We start from the raw sequence: 22,454 nt of genomic DNA, 5'->3' as shown, positions 1-22,454 counted from the left end.
CGTAATTTATATAAATAATATAACAGTATGTTGAAACATACGCTTTTGCTTGATGAGAGAAGAGAAACTTGCCAAGAAAACTTGATCTACGTTCACACGTGTAACACTATTTTGTCGTAATTCACGTAGCAAATACGTCGATTCGAAGATAGTCCGTGGCGACTTTTCTCGATTTGTATTTGTCAGCCGGACATTAGTCTGTAAATTGGTCAGCTTCCGGAACACATATCGAACCGGAAGTCGAGTACACGTCAACGGGAGAGAATCGTACGCCAGAACCGAGATAATTAGAAATTCTAACTAGACGACATCGGTAAATTGGAGCAGCAACTTTCGCACCACTTTATTTACGCAAAATATGCGAAACGAATAACGTCCTTTCAATGAATATTCGTTGTAATATAAAACATGGAACGCGTATTAATTAAAATGTTTAACAACGATTGTGATTGGATCTCGTGCAAGCTATCCATTGTAATGCTTATACGTAAGCGCGAGCAACAGAAGAAAAAAGGAAATGAGGTGTAACAGAATAATTAAAAGTTCCGCACAATGGAGCCTCTGACCTACACTTTCTGGTTTTGTGAGTTTTAACAAAGAGAACAAAATATTCCGCGTAAGAACTGAAAACGCCGAAGTAATCTTTTATCTTTGCTTGCACTAAAAAGAAGGACTGTAGCAGCTTCAAATTAAGAAGATATTCATCTCATCTCCTTTTTTCCATGTCGCCGACCATCACGCCGTTGAGGAATCGAGCAGAGACGTGCAAGAAGAGATTTTCACAGGTTCAACGGCAGCGGCAGAAACATTTTGGTAATTCGTTTATTGCGAAAAAACGTAGCGAATTTAACGCGGCGATTCTATCGCAGTGCATCCTGTGAACCCTGTGAGCGAACCTTGTACAGCCTTTAGAGTTACGAACGTATCTAAGCGATCGATAAAACCCGAAAACGCGTAAGAGTTCACGGAGACGAGCATCGTCGTCGCCGAACTAGAAGCACGATAAATTCCCTCGAGTACGAGCAACGTATACGCTTCGAGAAACAGGAATCGACATCGTTTCCTGCCTTCGATAGATCGTCGACTGTATTATTGCCTCGTTATACGATTATTAAACGTCAGAAAGACCCTCTGCTTTTGTAAAAACAGCATTACACCCGGGCGTGCGAGTCCAGTGCATGTGATCGAACGCATAGAAACAACACACACGTAGAGAAATTAGAAATTAGCGAGCAACCAACGATACTTAGCGCTTCAAGTTCTAACGAACCCCATCTTCAAGATCGCATTGTACAAATTAGCGATGCTCGTCTCGGCGTATCGACAGATTTGCCTCATTAACAATTCAATTAGAAATTCGATCTTTCGAAGAAAATCGAGTGGAAATTCGAATAGAAGAAAAGAACGAGCAAAAGACACGGTAACGGTAGTCAAAGAAATAGAGAGAAAGAGAATGAGAGAGAGAGAGAGAGAGAGAGAGAATGAGAGTTGTAGAGGATTGACTGAGCAAGGGTTGTCTTTCCGGTGTTGCAGGATGCACGCGGTTGGATTGCACTCGGCGCTGGCCATCAAGCGTCAGAGAAAACGCCGGGACGAGCAGCGTCGTGCCCGCGAGCGTCGTTATAGCGCGCAATCGGGCGAGAGCGGCCTGACGTCGCCCAGGGCTTCGACCGGTTCCTTGGATCAACAACCGAGACACCATAAAACCGGACATCCGAATCGTTCTGCCGGCCAGGGTATGTTGGATTCGAAGGTGGTCACGTCGGTGGGAATGCTTCACATCGGCGTGGTCTTCCTGGTATTCGGTGCTTTTCTTCTGATGAGTGGCCTGTTGCCGGGAGATCTCGCCCAATGGGGAACCAAAGCGTCTGGAGGCTGGTGGAACGAACTGGTAGCCATAGGTCTGTTCGCTATCATCGTCGGCATGTTCCTCATCATTTTGAACAGGGTGATCGCGAAGAAGGAAGAAAACGACCTGGAAGAGTACGTTCAAAGGCAATTAACCAGGTCCAAGTCGGGACACAGACTGGAGAGAGACGCGGAAACTGGAGGATTGACCACCAGGCAAGCCAGAAGAGCGAGGCAACTGCAACAACAGGCAGCTACCGCTGCATCTATAGAAACGGAGAACGAGAAAGAGTCTAGTTCTCCACCGAGAAGTCCTCCGCCTGCTTATTCGCCGCCACCGACGCTCAACGGGGATCAGCAGACTGCTCAGTCCGCCCTATACCTCGAACAGATCACCGAAGAGGAGATTATCAGTGACCGCGTAGAAACGTCGACCACTAACAGCCTGAGTCCCGGTTCACCGAGCGAGACCAGGGAATTATTACAGAATCCTCGCCATTCGAAGCAAAACGGCAACCCTCAACAGGTTCATCGGCCGCTTTACGTGTCCAGGATTTAAATTACGAGAGAAAGTTCGGAGCCCGTTCTGGCTTGAAGTTTGTACTATCGCGAGGATCTCATATATATCGGGAACAAACTTGAGTAGGCGGTTTCTGCGACGGCGACGATGATGACAATGGGGCGGCGTTTTTACAATTTGGTATCGCGAGAGCTTCGAACGTGTTTCGATCGAATGGGTAACATCTTGGAAGGCGTAGTTTATCGATGGGATTTGTAAATGGTTTTGAAATTCGAGGAAAGGGAAGAAAAAATATTTAGAAACGAGAAATTGAATCGTCCAGTTAAGAGATTTTCTTTGGAACGAATTATCGGTTACGATGAACTAAGACACACGAGCCAATATCGATAGTCTGTTTTTCGAAGTTATCGAGATTTCGTCGATTTCTTGTAGCAGCCGTTTAAATTTAAATATCTCACTACTGTCTTACAGCTGATTCGATTCTTCCCGTAAGCTATCAGTAACGAGGGATTTTTCTTCCAAAACAAGGATCTCGTCGTTAAACGTTCGCAAAACCTGATCAATGGGACCAAGGTTTCGTGCGTGACATCAATTTTCTTTGAACCACTTAAACAAAACGCAACACTATCATTCATCAAATACGATAAGAGATTATCAAAGTACGATTCGTCAACGAAAACATTCCCGTAACAAAATTCATTGTTCGACACGTCGAGCGTTTAACAATTCCATTAATCGAACTCTACGGTTCAACTTTGCGGATGCTGAATGAGGGCAATCGACCGTAAAACAAGCAACTAATCGAAAGCATCTCAATCGAACTACCAGTCGACGAAAGTGTAATCTACATAGTCGAAAATGCAATTTCCCGTGCGCTAATTTCGATTCGAGCACAGCCGCCTCTATCTCCTTGAAAGTTTCGTATTCTCGAGGAATCGAGTTTCACAGAGCGTATTCACCGAGCATTCCACTTGGCGCCGAACGCAATTCTGCCCCGGGCAATTTCCCGTCAGGAAGTCCAGCGGGAACCGATACCGGCTCCTGTCTACAGGGGCAACGTGTCTCTTTGTGTATACGCTTCGGTTGTTACAAGGAAAGGGAAATTTAACAAGATACAGAGAGAGAGAGAGAGAGAGAGAGAGAAAGAGAGGGAAGAAGAAATCCTTCCTAGCGAACGCTCGATAGGAAATCAATTTCCTCAACGAATTACAGCGGTGGTGAGATCGTTATTCGTGACATTGTCGCTGCTTGTAGAAAATGATCGAGATCTCGATAGTTTCAGCTCAGACTGTGAGCTGAGAAAGTCAAGTTTCCCCTGTTACGGTGCGAAAGGTGCAACGACACGTGTACAGTTTTTGAATAGTTTCCTTATAGTTGTTCAGACCTGCTGCGTTCTTTGCATCTTTTTAGATTCGAATTTAGATTGAGTAAAAAAAAAAAAAGAAATAATTTCTGGTACGCACGATGTCTCGTTTTAACTTAAAGTTGAACATCTTCGTGAAATATCGCAAATCTTTTTTATTTGATCAACGAGAACAAGAAATATAGAATTCGGGAATCGCAGCAGGGTTAAGAATGGAAGTTTTTAAGACACGTTAAGATTAATCGTGTGATTAATCGTTAACCTGTTAAGGGTTATTTAGCTTTCTTCTTTATCAAGGTATCGATCCAAAAGACAGTGCAAGTATGAAGAATGTACGCGTACAAAAGGTAAGGACAAAGAATAAGGAATGTCACAAAAGAACTTTATTACGAAAATTAAGTTTGAATATCTTGGTATACCTCTCGAAACAAACTTCGACGAATTGAACTATATTCGTAATAAAATTTGTAGTATCGTGAAAAAGTAATTATTTTATATCAAGTTAAATACTACAGAATACTGGGAGAAAGTAAGAAATGTCCAATCCTGTTATTGTCGAAACAAAGATATCCGCCAATTTTATTAATATTTAGATACTTTGTTCCTTTGTTCCTTGTTCGTGTTACGCATGTCGCTTTATTATTTAGCGATATGCAAACATACAAACATGCAAACTTTCTGTTTTCAGTTAATATACCAGATCTCCAACGAATATTTCTGTAATTCTAATTACGGTTGCTAACGACTATTAGTCGACGATAAATAAATAAATAACAATAATAATTTCTGTAATTTTTCGTGTTCTAAGAAAACATCTAAGTGCCAGTTGCCGTCAAAAAATACGTCACATCACCTTGAAATCGTTTAAAATAGACACTTCCTATTCTTCTTTATCCTTGTCTTTCGTACGTGAACAATATTACCAATTTAAAAATTATTACATTATTTCTCTTCAAGAAAAATAACGATAAACTAGAGTAATTATCCTTCATCGACTTCCAACATCAGCAAATTCGTTCCTGAGGAGGTTACCTCGTTTATTGACCTCGACTTTTCTCGATGATGAACATACGGAAGAGCGAAAGGGACGATCCGAAAGTTTGCGGTAGGAACCACGAAAGCGAGAAAGCTATTCGTCCATCGAAGCTTCTGGTCAGAGTTACGATTTCTCTTTTTTCGAAGAAAAGTTCGGAGAAGTCGCGGAAGTTCTCGACAGAACCGATTTAATCTTCGTTAAGTATGAGGAAGTAAGTAAGAGCGAGGAATCGATCGAGTTGTCAGATTTTTCAAGTTCTTTCGTGGTATTGTCGAGGACGCGGAAGGGAATATTTTCGAGGCTGTTCGTGGCAGGCTTTGAATCGTGCCATATTATCGAGAATATGACAGGATTTATGTTTTGCGTGCGATGGAGGTCCTCGTGGTGTACGTGTAAGGCGAAGACTATGCGAAGAGTACCATGAAGAAATTCCGGAGAAACGTATTGGTTCGCCATTGAAAGAGGAAGTCGAATAATTAGATTGCGTTTCATAACCATAAAACCACATTCTTTTTTCATTCACAGACTTTCGATTATTATATATTAACGCGATACGGAACGAAATATGATACTTTAGATCTTAAAATTTAATCATTATCGGATGACATATTTGTGGTCCTTTGGGTTTCGATCGTGTTTGTTCCGAGGTTTTGTGAACGTTTCACTTTTCTTCTTCTGGGCAGAGCTGAAACTGAAGTTACGATGTCACTGGATATTTGTATGCTCGCTATGTACAAAAATATGACACGTTTGAAATCGCATTGAAAGACAAATTGTCTTTTCCAACATTGAAATTTCATTTGGAAATCATAAAAAGGCAGAAAATTAGTTTAACCTTGTTTCGTAAACAAACTACGAATGTTTGTACAAATTCACTTTTTTCTGAAAATTATCAAAGATATAGAACGTGAACAAAGACACGCATCATTTTTGCTTTATAAAAGAACATTATGTGCATTCTTGTACACTTTGGCGTTTCTGAATCTGCCATAAATGCATGAACAGGGATATAGGATCGATGTAACAGAATATTCTGGTATACGAAAATTGAATTCAAGATACGATAAAATAGAATTTTAACGATAAGTTTTATAAGTTTGTCCGTCCAATTTTTTACATATTTCTAAACACTGTGTATTTCTTGTAGCTTTATAAAAATTCGAAATTTTACTGTGGTCTTATAGTTATGAGACGCAGCTTATAGAAAGGAAAGGATAGAATATCGCCAAACGCGAAGATATAAAACCATGTACTCAAGGACCAAGATATAATTAATTCGAAATGGTTGAGATAGACAATTTTAAAGAGGATCTCGAAAAAGACGAAGAGAGAATAGAAAAATGACGGGCGGGAAAAATGATACCGCATGATGGCTGATATGTTTCTTCGGCCGCGGAATATCAGTAATTGAATTCATCGATTAATCATCTATATCCGAAAAAAAATTCAATTTATTAGATGTATAAGAAACTATACAGAGGTTTTCGACGTCAACATACTCATATTATACTTTAATATTTAAATTGTAAGTAAAAACGGACCGGAGATCGGGACTACGCGTCTTTAGAGAGTACGATTTGTCGAAAACGAATGTCCTTTAACGTTTAAGCATGTCGTTCCCGATATCGATGGTCTGATATCAGTAATTGTATATGCAAAATCCTTCGCGTTCTAATCTAATTTCACGATTTATTCGGTCTGACGAAATAGGATTATTAAAAAATCATTTCGATTTCGTGCGCGTATAACATTTATCAACAAAATGAATAAATAAGTGTATCATCCTGCCATTCGTTTTATTAGGTAAGTCGTCGAGTAGTAAATTTCGTTTTGAGGTGAACGGTATCAACAAGTCTGTAACTTGTTTCATGTGAAAAAGTAAGAACTATTTCGAATCGATGCATATCTCTTTTATTTTTTTTTGTCATTGTATTATCGTTATTATCAGGGTACCTTTGCACAATGATTTATTAACTCTTTAATATTAGCAAATTGAAGAGTCACGAGTTTCTCTTCCATCATTTTATAATTTTCCGTGAAATAATACGATCAGATAACATGTAATTTGTACAATTTGCGTGAACAATTCCGTTGATTAATTACTACATTTGTTCCTGTGGTATAAGAAAATTTATTACAGTCGATAACTCGTGATTTATAAGATTTCATTAATTTCAATCGTGCAAGAGAATCTAGGTTTTGTATAATCGAGTAATATAATTTTTAAATTTCATTTATATTTAATAGGAATGTTTTGCCACGCATCGCATAATTAATTATTCTCCTTATCTCGTATTTCATTTTTTGAAGTATTTTTCATACGTGCAATAAATTTCCTTCGTAATATCCTCCATTTTCGCAAACTTGTACGAAATATCATGTTTTTATTTTTCTCCCAAAAGATTTATTAAATCTACAACACAGTATGAAATATGTATTCAATCGCGTCTGCGAGCACAAAACAATTATACAATCGTTGAACGTGTCTCCTTTCTTTTTTGCTACATCTGTCTCATGTAATCACTTAGCTAATCGATTTGATCGGTAAGAATAGCGATATTTAACGGAGAATCGACGCGATGAAACAATCCGCTGCTCTCGGATCACGAGATCGCGTTATTTTCATCCCTTAAACATTACATTCCAATTTTGCATTGGATGTAATTAAACATTGCGTTCAAAGTACTTACGAGTAGTCATATAGCCTTAATTCTTCCAGTTGAATTCACGGTTTTTCGTGAAAGAATGGTCGAATTAGTAGGAAGTTTAGGTAGTAGAGCATCTAGTCGAGAGAGGATACTTCATTGTAGAAAGTGTCACGAATCTCTACCGATTTTTGACTATAGTCAAGGTGTAAACTAAAAGTATAAAATTAAGGTCGTAAATTGTAACAGATTACGAAGCATTTCATTACATTTTCCATTACGTTCCAAAATTTTTTCAAGAAGAAGCTTAGCGTTCTGTATCACAATTGAGAGAGAATAAGATTCGTGAAAGAAAACTGTAACGTTTCTACTTTTCCACACGTTATAGTTTAGTCCAGAGATATCGATCGTTTAGGGTAATTCAATCGCTCCATCCATTACGTTAATCAGCTGTTCGTCTCTTTTTAACACCTCGAAAGGCTCTAACGGTAAGAATGGAACAAATATTATTCCACGAAGTGATATAGACAGAGAATATGATATTTAACAAATTCGAGGCCGCTGATTATATATTACGTGACCCGTGGTATTCTTCTAAGCTGTGAAACGATGAAAAGCAGACAAAAAATTTATTGAGGAAGATAAAATGGTCTCGAATGATATATCACGTGAAGTCTGCTTCTAAATTGGGAGCGTTCCAATCTTTTAAAAGTCACTTACTTACATTTTTTATACACCAATTAATATTCGATTCTCTATAAAAGGAGGTAATAAAGTATTTGTACGTGAAAATGGTTACATTAAAAGACGTTCTACTTTCAACACGACATCTAAAATATAAAATACAATGTTCGAGTTTGTATTAGGTCGTCCGAAAAGTTTCTTTCGCTTTTAAGAAAATAGTGGATGCACAACATTTTCCGTTTTATATTATTTTGTTCCATTTTGATCTATCAAGATAAAGATTACAACGTTCGACAGATTAGTTTTCATGTTTGTATAAAGATGCGTCGTTGTAAAAGACGTATCTGTAAAACAAAGATACTTTTCGGACAACCTAATACTTCCAGTTTCCTTTAATGTTCTTCGAATTCTTCAAAATCGTATCTTGCAATATAAAATCTGGTGAAAAATTAATATCGGTATTCAACTTGTCGAAAGAATAGAACTGTACTATATTATTTTACAATGTTGCGGTAAATTTTCTAAATGATTTTTTCAGTTTTCTGTTAATAAAATGTTTCGAAATTGCTAATTTACGTGTCACACAGCTACGACACAGTAATTGAAAACATCAATTTTCTTCCCCACGCGTATCTTCGTTTGGGAAAACGACTCCCTGGTATACGTATACAACGTATAAATAAATCACAAACTATAGTTATCGTGAAGATACAAATAAACTTCGTACCTTGTTAACCGTTATCTTGTTATATCGTATATTCGCAGTGGCAATTTCTAAAGCACTGTACACGATAACATTCTAAATATAAAAGAAGGTAACGATTACGACTAATGCTATAAAACATTCCAACTACAACAAGCAAGTTCTTTCATTTTACTTAATTACTTTGACATTTTATAGTTTGATAAAACGTTATGCAAGGAATGTTACGCGTTTGTTATATCACGAGATATATATAAATGTACTATCAAATACCAAAACTATTTCTAAAAGTGGAAATTAAGGCAGACTTAAGGTGAAAAACGAGTGAATCAGAGTCATTGGCATTTAGGGTAACGTAGAGTTATTCGACTCAGCTAAGTTTTTAAACCATAAAAACTTCACTTTGAACATTGAACAGAATGATCACGAGACGCTATTAGTCTCTGTAACAACGGAAGTATGAGAGTATACCGCGTGCTTAAAATTGAGCAAGAAAAAGCATCAGGAAGAAAATAATCGAAACAACCGTATGGAAAGATACTCTACCATACTTTATAGCAGGATCTCGATCTCGAATTCGTTAATATACTATCGAAGGAGAAATTGGGACGTGTAACGATAAGAAAGTACGTATTATCTGTGATGTGTTTGCAACCTAGTTGAGGCACATAGTGCGGCCGTGAAATGGGTGTGGTATCTGACGTGGCGCAAGAAATAACCCTGGACGATCGAAATGTTAAGGGGCGATGGTTAAACTTGAAAACTGCGTCGAGATTCGTGCACTGTATTTCGTATCTTTGTATTTCGTTCAACGACGTCGTCGTAATCTCGACGTTAGTTAGATTTACGCTGCGTGTATCAAGTGCCGCTTTTCTCTCATGAGCGTATTCAATCTCGAGATTTTCGAACCCATGAACGTTAACATTTAACTATAATTAGTCGAGACAGCTGCAAAAATCTTTTCCGGCGTCCTGATTTATCGATAGGGGGGCGTCCATTGTCCAGTGACTGATAGCGCAGTACATGTTAAGATAGTCTGTAATTTTAATATGCTATATTCCATTTTGTAATAACTTGGGTATTTAATTACATATGCTAGCTTTAGACGGCGAGATTTTCGAAAACGACCCGATACGCGATGTTCATTTACATATGTGTGATTGATATCGTAATTATGCCATAACGGTCACACGAATGGTGTACGATTAAAAGACAGGAAGCGAAGCAGAAAGAAAGAAGAAAAAGCGAAAAAAAAAGAGAAAGACACGACGAACGAGAGTGGAAACGATTTCTTTCTTTCTCTTTTTCTTTTCTTTTCGCGAATGCATTGAGAACGACGTTCCCTGTTTTCATCGATCGGTCGTTTTCGAACGTCTTCAAGAAGAAATTGCCACGCTCGGGCGCTACCATTCTGTGATCCAATGAAAAATTAATTAATTAATCTCATACCGAGAAAACGTGAATGATGTTCTTTCGAGGAATCTTACTCTGTACATATATTATATTATTATACATCTCTACCTTTTTTAAATTGGGACACCGTGTATTTATTAAGAAAAGAGAGATAGAACGAAGAAGGAGGAGAAAGAAGAAGGGAGACAGAAAGACAAAGAAACGAGATGAACTAGTGAACGAAATCGAAAATAAACATAGAAACAAGTGGTGTCTCCACTTTTTCCATTCTACGCAATTCAAACTTTTTGTATACTCTTGCAAAGCTGAAGAAAAACAAGGGAGAAAGAGAGAGAGTGAGAGTGAGAGAGTGAGAGAGAGAGAGAAAGCAAGAGAGCGCAAGAGTAAAAAAGAAAGTAACACGAATGATGATAAAGAAACGAATGCCGTGAGTAGAGTTATGAGAGAAGTAAGCATAAAAGACAAAAAGAAAAAACAATGAATAAAAAGAAGGAAGAAAATTAGCGAAGCGATTTGGTTCGATTGAATGTTGAGTGAAAGTGCCTTTTGCGATGTGTTTCGTATTTCGTATAGCTTTTCGTCGTTGAAGGGAACCGATTGCTTTCGATTAACAATTCTGTGCCATTTCCACTTACTATAAAGCAAGAATTGTATGGGTAACGCGTATTTATGAAATATTCGATAACGAAAGGTGAAACCTTAATTTTCCTAATTTTTCACGTTTCATCGATCGATCGATAAATCAATTATTATGTAAACTATTGTGTATAATACTTCGACGTATAGGGTGTTTCGCAACATATGACAAAATGGTCAAGTAATAACATATGGTTTTATTATCAGTGTTATTGCTGTTGTGTAATATTTGGTTCATTCAGTCACTCGAATTATTTGGTTTTGTAACACATAACTCTCCTCGTATCATACCTCTATGGTAGTCGTCGAATTTTTGTTAGTTCCTCCAAGTGCCAATTTCGCTTAGAATATATCGTCCAATGTTTCTCAAACATCCTGTACAGGTTTAAAATATATTTAAAACGTGAACCAGCAATTATCAACATTTAAATACCTTAACAAATATGCGTATAATTAATCTGCAAGCGCAGGATGTTATAATATTCTACACGTTAATGTACGAATTACATCAAACTCTGTAAATGAAAAAAGAAATAAACGGAACAACAAGAATAGGACATAAACTACAGAAAATACCAAGAGATATGGTTAAAAGCTTGCAACAAATAGGATCAAGGAACGAGCTACACAAATTAATATAAACTCTATAAAATCATATTTGCCACATACCGTGCAAACTTATTCAAGAAAGTATTCCAATCTTCTAGATTCATGCGATATTTCAAATACATTTGAACAACGATAATTACTGGTTCATCTTGTACATTTTATACGTTCGAAGTTACGATACTTACTATTATAACATCGTTTAAGGTAAATTAAAAGGTCTCTTTTTCGAACGATTAATTTTATTCTACCATTCTACCTTCGAAACTGAAAGGCTGAAAGCGCAGATTAACTTTAATCATAAGTAACCTCTGCACTTTTCTCGCGTTCATTTAAACGATCTATATTGTGTGTTCATCGAACGGTGGACTTATTCTATTATACCATATCGTATCAAATTATAAAGTTTTTTCTTTTTTTATTGTTGTACATTGTAATGGATTTTTAAGGCACGACAAATCTCCCATTAGGAATACACGCTTCGCGTATATTCTACGATCGGGGGAAAGAGGACGTTAAATGGGGGATGGAAAGTGCTATTGAAAGGGACGGGTTCTACGGCACGTTAATTTCAGGTACAGAAATATCTTAAAATAAGTGGTACAATTACATTTATGTAGTACCTTGCGCACACTTTTAGAGTGTGAAAGCTTAAAGCTTTAAAATGGAGGGAGGAGAAGGAATGAAATTCCGTCTTAAAGTTAAGGGTCCCTTCCAAGAATCATCCAGTATGTGAGAATTTTTCGCTATTCGAGGATTTTTAAATAATTTACGTCGAAGAGTGGAACAACGATAATTTCATTTGAATAATTCCTTCGCGGTTGATTTTACACGCACCAAATTGATTTTGTTTTTTTTTTAATAAATTAGTACTTATCCGATACTGTACTGATAAGACTGGTTTCAAATTTTAGTAGATTATGTCTTTACAAGACTGAAAATTGTGCGAGAAACGTGTTTCTATTACTGACGATTAATAGAAAATAATTTTTCTCACAGGCTAAAAGGAATTTGGTGCTGAAAGAGTTAAAAGTAAAAATTATTTGATCATTTCATAAAAAATTATGCCCTGGTAAAAGCAATTCTGTTCTTGGTAAAGATTAAATTTCCGTCGAAAAATTTCTAATAAGAGTACATTCCTCTCGATGAAAACATTAATTTCAAAATTATAATGACAAGTTTAACAAGAGTTAGATTTAACAAGAGAGAGAGTAACAAGAGAGTTGATGAAAAGTAATTTTACGGTCGAGGAGTAAAGGTAAGGCACACGCGAAAACAAATTAAAAATATCTGGTTGTTCTGAAGTATCTTGTTTGCTCTGCTACGTAATTTCATCCAGTTTTTTTTTCTCCTGATATAATTATAATCAAGGTTTCCCATGAATATGTAATTTGCCTTCTTAATTTATGAACGCTATTTATAACGTTGTCTCGATACCTTTATCGTTATTATCGTAAATTATTCGGTGATACCAAACTGGACAGTTGAAAATGATATAATAAATTCTTATTACAATCGACATATTCGGACAAAATAATTATATGTCTTCCGATAAAATTAACGCAAGATCTTTTCACTTTGATCAATTTTTCTTTATGAGATCATTAATTATTTTCTATATAATGTAGGTAAATATATTTGTAACATCGTGAAACAACAAATCGCTCCTTTTCTTTCGTTTTACTTTTTTAGAAATTTTTTTAGAAATTTTTCTTTTAGAAATTCCTTTTAGTAATATTTTACATCGCGGAATTAAAAAAAGAATCTAACTTTTAAAAAATTGTTTAACGTATCTAGATGTTAAGAGGTAATACTCTTTTAGCGTAAACTATAGTTTGGTGTCTTCTTTTAGTTCCATACTTTTAAACAAATTCTATTTTTTCATTTACAACCTAATATTGTTCAATCACAGCAATAAGCACATGTGGCACAAGAAAGGAATATTTAAAATTACACATACTTAATTCACAATCTGCACATATGACTGTTGTATTCAAACGGGAGAAAGGAAATACATTTTTGTGTTCTATTTCAATCTTTTCTCAATATTTTCTCTTAGCCTGCTGTAATTGTTTCTAGATTATATTCTTTATTCGCATTTACCACCTTACCACAAAACGTGCTTAAATATAGCAAATATAAAAAACAAATTTAGAACTATATTTTGCTTTGATATCACAAGAAACATCGACTCTCAAAGTCTTGCACCACACAGCAAAATTTATTTTCTAGTATCTTCTACATTTCGATTACATATACCACACATCCTTCTCTACATGCCGAACATTGGAAAATCTTCTACGAAACCTAAGAAAGAAGGGATAATGAAAAAGAATTAACAAGTATAGTTGACATCGACGAATACTCACGAAGGGACCCTGAAACACGGAATATTCCAGAAAAAAATTCGAAAGCTTCGCGGCGGAATTAAATCGAGCATTTCTAATCGGTAATTTGAAAATCGAGGCTCGTTAAAAAAGATACTCGGCAGTTAATTAGCGAGCGACGTGAAAGGCGTTTATAGACGACGTGTCACTCGTCTCTTCGTTGTTGATTCTCATCTATTATACGATCACACAGACGTACTTACGTCCATCGAGAGACTCGTGGATGTTTTATTTCTGTATGCGAACCGTCTCGTTCGCCTCAAGGACTAAACTCGACGATGAAACTGGCGTTTTATTCGCTGCGAGAATGGTCCCATTGGGGTGGTAATAGACCCGCGAAGTTCTTCGTTCACGGCATATCGATTCGAGACTGGAAAGGATGGCGGAAAAGCTTAGGGTAAGCAGAGGAGAGAGGAATTCCCTCGTGTGTGAAACAGAATTTCGTAGTAATAAGGAATCCGTCGATCTTTAGGGGACGGATAAGCAACTCTGTATCGGCGTTTCCTTGTTGGTCGCGCTTTGAAAGATCGAGAAACAACATTTCGTGTAATTGATTAAGAAAGCGTGTTTATTTCTACGAAGAGTATTTAGTGAGGGATAAAGCGTAGACTGATATGGAAACGAATCACTTTTTAATCGGCGAGAATACGTAATTACGATGTTTTCTCATCTCGCGAGGTTTTTCTCCTTCGAGTTGGAAATCCAAAGAAAAAGACTCGTCTCTGACTAATCGTTTCAGTGTTTGCTATAAGATATACATTTGTAAGAAGGGAATGTGCGTGTGCGTGTGTATACCAGACACACAGTTTGTCTTTTGTAATTTTTTTCGACTCGAAGTATGCACGTCTAATAGTTGTAAAAATATGAGAAATATATGTGTTTTATGTAAATGTGCTAAATAACCATTCACGAAGCTGAGACGACATGTTATACATTCAAGAGATCTCTTATCCTATACGATGTATGAATACGTTGTGTGAACACTAGTGACACGGAATCAGAATTGAATTGAATTAAACATGGTATTCGTTGAATACGAATGATTTAACATGGATGTGCGTATTACGGATTAAACACAGAAATGGTAGTTTTTAAAGAAAAGAAAAAATATTGACTTTGGATAGAGGAAAGGATCAGAAGAACGTAATCCATTCGAACGTAAAGTAATTTTACGCGTAATCTTACTGTATGTACAAGTTCTATTAGGACGTAAGATAGACGATAAGAATTATGGAGTATGTGGCTGATTGTGGACAGCGACGATCTTTATCATTGTTATAATTATTATAGCTCTTGCATACACTATTGCAATACGTATTACTACTGCAACTATTATAAATAGGAATTAATAAGCTTTCTTATGCCGTTTCTCTATTGTACCACTTATATACACCTGATGCACGACTTTTCGAGAATAAATCTTTATGAAACGCTCCAGTCTTTGTAACTTGGTTGTTCTTTCTAGACTTTTTCATACCGTTACGTATCCCAACGCGCTCACGGAAGTCTCATTTATTGGTATTAGCATTATTTATACTGAGAAATTTAAGAAATGAAATCTGAGAAATCTAAGAAGTTTAAGAATAAATTTGGAACGAGGAAAGATTATTATATATCATTCTTATATCATTTATTTCGATTATTTCAATTTCGAGTAATTTTTTGTTATTTTCTCCGAATTTCTAACAATATTGGATAGATTGTAACATTCGCAGAGAAATTTGAGAAGAATATAAAGGCAGATGTATTTTCGTAAAATTAGTATTTTCTTAAATAACTCACATATCTTTTGCTATCTTCTCGATTTTTTCAAAAAATAATTTTTCTTTGAATTCTCTCCTTTTTACATATCTCCGATATGTTAGAAATAGTCTTTCTGTTACTAAAAGAATTATTGTAGAAATTAAAATAGATAATAGTCGAAGTACATATGTTCAGCGTGTAAAGTAAACAAAGTAGAATATGTTAGTTGAGATCAAACACATTTTGTTGGCTTTTCATTGATATATGAGATTTAATATCGTCTGCCCAAAAATATCATCTTTTTTATTGGATCAATCTTCTGTTCTCTTACACCTACTTATATCTTCTTTTTATTTCTTTTCGACTTTGATGTAATTATTAATAGCAATCATCCGAGTTAATTGACAGAAGTTTATAATAAATCATTCTCTTATGATCCTGTGGAGTACACAGCAAAATTTAATATCGATTGAACTTTCTGAACAATCCAATATATTGAGATTGAAAAGAAATCGTACTGACAAATTGTGCGATAGTTTACGATACCGATGGAAAAAAAACTTATCGGAAAGTACTTAAGCGTAAAATAAATGACGATCCATAATCCTATATAAGAAATTCTCACCAACTATCTTGGATATACGATATACTTTCACAAAAAGAAAAAAAAAATTCAAGTTAAAATTATGCGAATTAAAAATATGAAATCTTCCAATACGTTCTGAATCGAAAACGTTTGCCTGCTAAACATTTTTAAGATATTCTGAAAAGAAAACAGCATCGAAGACTACATAGAACAAACGCGACAAGCGCATTTTCCTCTATTTTCAGATTTTTATATTAATCTAAAGAAAAGTATTCTAGTGTGAACTTGAAATAGGTATAACCTGTTATACAAATCTACGAACCATTACAAAGACGCTAATGGCGTAATTATTTTCATAACAATTAATATTTTTGAAGTATTCATATTTCGAACAATTTAAAAAGTCTGACTAGTTTTTCTCCTGTAATTTCCAATTTTCAACGTAGCAATCAAAGTGTCTAAAAACTGAAGCAGATAGGTGGTCTTTTTTCCAAGAAACATCTTCCAAAATTCTTAAGAATAGATTATAACAAATTACAATGTTTAATCGCAGAATGTTGGAGTATTCAAACGTTAAATTTGCGCGAGAAATATCAAAATACGATAAAATAAATAAAGTACAAGACAGTGAAATACGTCGAACAACGAACTCACATTAGAATCTCCATCTTATTTAGGATATTTCTAAAATCAATCCTCACGGAGAAATGCGTTCGTCGAAAAGCGAAAAACATCGAACGAATAGCATCTGTATTTTCTATACGACTGGAAACGATCGGACGTGACGTTACGAGATTTCATACTGAGCTTCGTCTACGTTTTATGTTCAATGATCTTAGAGACACGATCGAGCGGTTCGGAGTAGCCGTCCTTTCGCTTTAAGTGAAAAGTCCAACAGCGTGAAAGATGTACTGTGCTCCTGGAATAAAGATGTTATCAGTAGAGATACACACCATCGCGAGGTATTTGGTGTCATGATAGCTCCTTAAAGTCGTTTGCGGAAGATATTTAAAAAACAGATTGGAAATGTCGACAGTTGTCTTTAGTTTTTAGATAAAATTTATCAACATTAAAATCATCAACGATTGATGTACTTTTATATCTTAATATTTTAAATGTCTCTAAAAACAGATTACTTTGATAGTTCTTACGTTGATGTAATATTCTGATCTCTTCTGGATTTGCGTCATCTAATGTTTTAATCTATCAAAATTCATTCTGACGTTCTTTGTGTTGTATACGGTACAGTGTGCTATAAGTAGTATTAGATTTCCTGTATATCAATCAATAATATTTATTTCTTTGTATACTATAATTAATTTTATACTATTTTGGTAGTTCTTAGTGCAACTAATATTTATTCTAACATCCTCTGAATATTCTTAAAGTATAGAGTTTATCAAACGCAATTTAATTTGATAATAAAATTCTGAATTCTGAGAATATTTGATTTAAAACATATAAATTAATAGATTATTCTAGTATGCTAATTATTGTGCAATTTATATGTAGATTTTGTCGAGAGATTAATAATGGAACTTTTGATATCGCACCCGAAATATTTGTTTCATAGCGGATTAATTAATATTAGGATGAAAGCATGGAGAAGGTTAATTAAGTCTGAAAGGAAAGCTGAAGACTCTAGATTTTCCTATATATGATAAATTACAGAAACAATAACAATTTTAAGCTAAACGTAATTCTTTCTTCTATCTCATACTTGTAATATTTAACAATGAATCGTTGAAATAAATTATAATACGTATTAAGTAACTTTACTATTTCATTTGCATTTTGAATTTAATTTATATTTCATGGAGAAAGGGAAAGAGCGAGACGGGGGGACAGCGAAATAACACATTTATTGGTCGTTTAAATTATTCTATAATTATATTTCTACCCCAGGGTAAAATTTCAAACATTGAATTAGCCAAGAGCCTGATAATGAAATAACAATTATTTAGCGCTACATTTTGATGTTATCCAACCGTATCTTCCCTATTTCTACTGCCATTCCTATGAGACATTCCTAAACGAAAATCTAGAAATTTATAATTATTTTTGTCAAACTATATTAAAATTATAATGCGTCATGTCCTTTTAGATATCGAGATACAGCATCCTCGATACTCCTATGATTTTAATATCAAATTAAATTATAATTCCATTATAAGATAGAATGGGGGTAAATCTTCAAATGCACGGATTAAATTAAATAATTTCGTCCAGAAAATAAAGACATGTACAAACGACATATGTTAAATGCATAAAACTAATCCAATAGTTCCTAACAATTGATTCGTCTCGAGTGAAAATATAAAGTAATGGAAAATATATTGATTTATCATAGAATTGCAGACGAATAACAAATTAATGCTTTTTCAGTCTTATCACGAATGATTTACGTCATTCGAATGCTGATGCAATGAATGCAAATATTTTCGATGCATTTCTTTGATACCGAATACCGATCAAAGTATCGAACGTAGGTAGCACATTTTTACAATTTGCATGACACGCTAAATTGGTTTTTCATTCTTAGAAAATCAATTTCACGAAGGATTCGTTTCGGCTGAGGCACTGATCAGTGCATTGAAATCTAGTGACAAGACGCATCCCACAAAAAGTTAATCGACTCCTGAAAAAGTCGTATTACGCCCCTGCGCTCAGTTTCTAAGATTCCATGAATCTTTGTCAAGAAAGAATTCCAAGGCTATCATTAATCTAATTTCGTATCAAATTTTATCGTCCTTCTTCGTTCCCGGGCCAACTGAAGATCTTAGAGGAAAAATAGCGCAAATGCGGCACAAATCATATGGTAAGAGGTAACAAGTTTTCATTAATGGAAATAAATTATTTGATATGTTGTACTACTACAACAACATTCGTAGAAGTATTTGTTTAGTTTTTGCCACGTTTTCATCTCGCAATTAAAAAAGAAACATGTTTTGCTAAAAATTATTCAACGATGTAGAGGACGTAAAACTACAGGTGGACAAATTTTTTTGATAAAAGGTGAACATGTTTTATTTTTTTTTAAGAAGGGAAAACTTTTTTTTAAAGAAGGAAACAAATTATATTTAATACGATTGCATAGTAAAGTTAAAAGAAATTAAAATACGCAATCATCGGGCAATTGGTTAATCATGATTTTGTATGAATGCGACATAACGGTGCAAAAATTTTGTAAAAATTGGTAAAAATATTTTCACAAATTTTTGTAAAAATAAAAATTATTTTGTGAATAGTTTGTAAAAGTTACAAGAAAGTAACGAATTAAGCGTCATTCTCGTTGGCTTTGACTATCTCTTAACCAAATCCCATTGGGAGGATTTTGTACATTGTGCATGAAATGGGAAACAGAGAATTTACCTAAAATCTAAATTGAAATTTTGGAATTAAACGAGGACATGTATCATAGAAAAGTTAATAATACGAAGAATTAGTTAAAGAACGACGAATTTGTCGTATTGCTCAGTACTCTGTTGCTTTAAGCAGAGGAACTCGGTAAGGCAACGATCAAGAAATATAAAAGATATAAATTTTTATTATAACGTTGAACGTATGAATCTTTTTGTTCATATATTAAGATTACACTATTTCCATCTGTTCTTACATGCTTTTAAAGGGTCCTCTCGCACGATTGAACTAACATTATTAACGAAATTTGGTTTATTGCTATTAATAAATTCTCTTGCATCGCGCTAACAAGTTTTATAGTAAAAAAAAAAAAAAAATGGAAGCTTAGAAGTAAATTTTACAACGTACATGTTACCTAATTGTTTTGTCTAACGAAAAATTGCAGAAACATATCAAAAAACTCTACAACCTACGGTTCATAACTTTTCCAATTACTAATATTTTTAATTGATAAATTATTATGTAGGGGGACCCAGATAATAATTGTCGAAGTTCTTAGTAACTTATTATCCATTTTTGAAATCTATTCCACTTTCTGTAATACTTACGAATAGGATTGTACACTTAACAAACGTCGATGTTTCTCTTATCGAACTGCAAAGTACTCACTGTTCAACCTAATATTCATCGAGTCAACGATATAGAACGCGGTATACGAATATAATTGATGCAGTCATTTTTGTAAGTCAGATTTATCGACACATACATACATCTATCCATCTGTTTCGTTTCTGTTGAATTAATCCCGACATGGAAAGTGGCTTTGAAACAGCTTGTTAGTAATTTGTTGAAATCCATAATGGATCATCTCATTGGCAGATGACAAACTTTTACGAATTGGGATCGCAGATATTTTCGCGATATATGTATTGTAAAAGCTTTTTTGCATGATGTTTGCTCGGGATATGGATTTTTCGACGGTCGAGAGTACTGCGCAATGAGACAGATTCAACGACCTGGATAAAAAGTTGCTTCGTTCACCGACTCGTGCTTTAGGACTCTTCGAACTAAAGCAAACGTTCACGATATCCGGCTTTTGGAAGTTATTATACTCTTTGGCTCGACAAGATATTCGAAGAAGAAGGTCATCCCCAAACATAGAATTTATGGTTAGGATAATCAATTTTCTATTGTTTTCTGACATCATTCCTTTCGTGAAATATAGCGTTAGGAATGTTCCAAAATTTAGTCTTGGACGTAATATAATGTATCTTTTTCATGCCAAGGAAACTTGCGTAAGACGATCCTTTGTACGATGATAATTATTGAAATATTTTTAAGTACTATACTTCAACTTTATATATTTTTACATAAGGATGATAGTAGGAATATTTGGTATTTAATATTTCCATTATTTTCTTACTTTTTCCTTCTATAATTTTCTTCCGAATCCTAAACAAACAGAAGTAAACAAAAATAAGAAGAAGAAACGTAATAGGTACCTATAAGTTCTTACAATGTGCTTCAATATGCATTTAAGAATAAAAAATGAAAGGTTCAAATATTCATAAATTAAGATTCAACAAAATATACGTTTTAAAATATGGAAGTAATTACACGATACGTACTATAGACTATTTTTGATTGCATTTTATATAAGCGATAATATAATACACAAACAGTGATAATATTGTGAATTATTGATATAAAAATTATGAACAAGTGAATGAAGAGAAAATAGGATTAACATACAGATATTCTAAAGAGAATCGATAATGGGATTGGTTTACTCAATAGTTCAATAGCTGCTGGCGAAATTTGAGAAGAAAATGGTTTTAACCTTTTATCGAGTCACATCGAAATGACCTAATGACATTTTTAAGCAGGACCTAAAAGAGAAGCTTCTTGCATTACGTTTTGTATTTTCGTCGCAACTCTCTCAATCTCACGCCTACGTTTATAAGACATTTATTTTCCTCCAAATTTAAGTGAAGTGTGCTTTATGGCAAATGTGTTCTTGAACGCTTTCCTATATCAAGATTTGACGAGAAAATGTTTCACGACGGAGCTTCCTCGCGGAGACAAAGGAAAAAGCAATGTCAAGAAAAATTATCGAATAGAAAAGAATATTCCCATTCTGTTAGATCTATATTCTAATTCGGAACGGGGAGGAACAATGTGTTAAATAATATTACTTTTTAGTAAAAAAAACTTGTTTCCCTATGTCAGTTAACCTTGTAAATAAATTCAAGCGTTACCTTGTATATAGAAAAAAAGGGGCAGATATAAAGAGAAGATGAAAGTCTCTGAAGGGAGCCTTACGAGACGAGGATTGCTGCTTTGAAGGTCCTGTTTTGATGACATTACGAAGTCCTGCTGAAGTGCAAAGTTGAAACTCAAGCAAAGAGATGAATTCACTTGTTTATTAGATAGATTTCTTTCATCTCCGGCTGCCTTGTATTATTCGCTTCATTTTAAAACAGGAAATATCGAATTACCAGAAGATCAGAACTTTCACGATGACTTGTTCCATGGCAGTATACCGTTATCTTTTTTTTTTTTTTTACTGTCGTCTGAGTGAAATGTTCTATTAAGATAAACTTGTTCTGCAACTGTTATAAATTCTTTATGAAACACTGTATCTAAGCGATCATTAATTTATATTTTATAAAGTAGTTTATTACTTTAGTAGAAGATTAATGTAATAATTTAATAGAAGGAAAATCAGATTCAAAATTTCATAGAATTTTACCAATGATCACGTGTAACTCTTTTTAGAAAAAGAAAAAGGATATGTAATAAATCGAACGTATGATAAAATTTAGTCTTTATTTCAATTTCGAAATTTTCTTAAAATCTTAACATTTTCCATCTACAGTAAAAGTAGCAAAAAAGGACACTGAATGTGGTCCATTAAATTCTGC

The 22,454-nt window shown here is 34.6% G+C and overlaps 1 protein-coding gene across 2 annotated transcripts in view; it reads left to right on the top strand.

Annotated features, from left to right (window-relative positions):
* The window catches only part of LOC132904700 (uncharacterized), a 117,216-nt gene that overhangs the window by 57,637 nt on the left and 37,125 nt on the right, over nucleotides 1-22,454 (top strand). Inside the window, exon 2 of one of the 2 annotated variants that reach the window (XM_060955404.1) lies at nucleotides 1,534-15,288. The exons of the other annotated variant lie outside the window; for it this stretch is intronic. Coding sequence (XP_060811387.1) covers nucleotides 1,535-2,407 — 873 coding nt within the window. The 5' untranslated portion in view covers nucleotide 1,534 and the 3' untranslated portion in view covers nucleotides 2,408-15,288. Of the gene's footprint in view, nucleotides 1-1,533; nucleotides 15,289-22,454 lie in introns of those variants that run through there. 2 annotated transcript variants of the gene reach the window in all.

This window comes from Bombus pascuorum, chromosome 2 (assembly GCF_905332965.1).
Source record: "Bombus pascuorum chromosome 2, iyBomPasc1.1, whole genome shotgun sequence".
Classification (NCBI taxonomy): domain Eukaryota; kingdom Metazoa; phylum Arthropoda; class Insecta; order Hymenoptera; family Apidae; genus Bombus; species Bombus pascuorum.
Note: the sequence above shows the minus strand (reverse complement) of the source record. Positions and strands in the feature narration are given on the sequence as shown.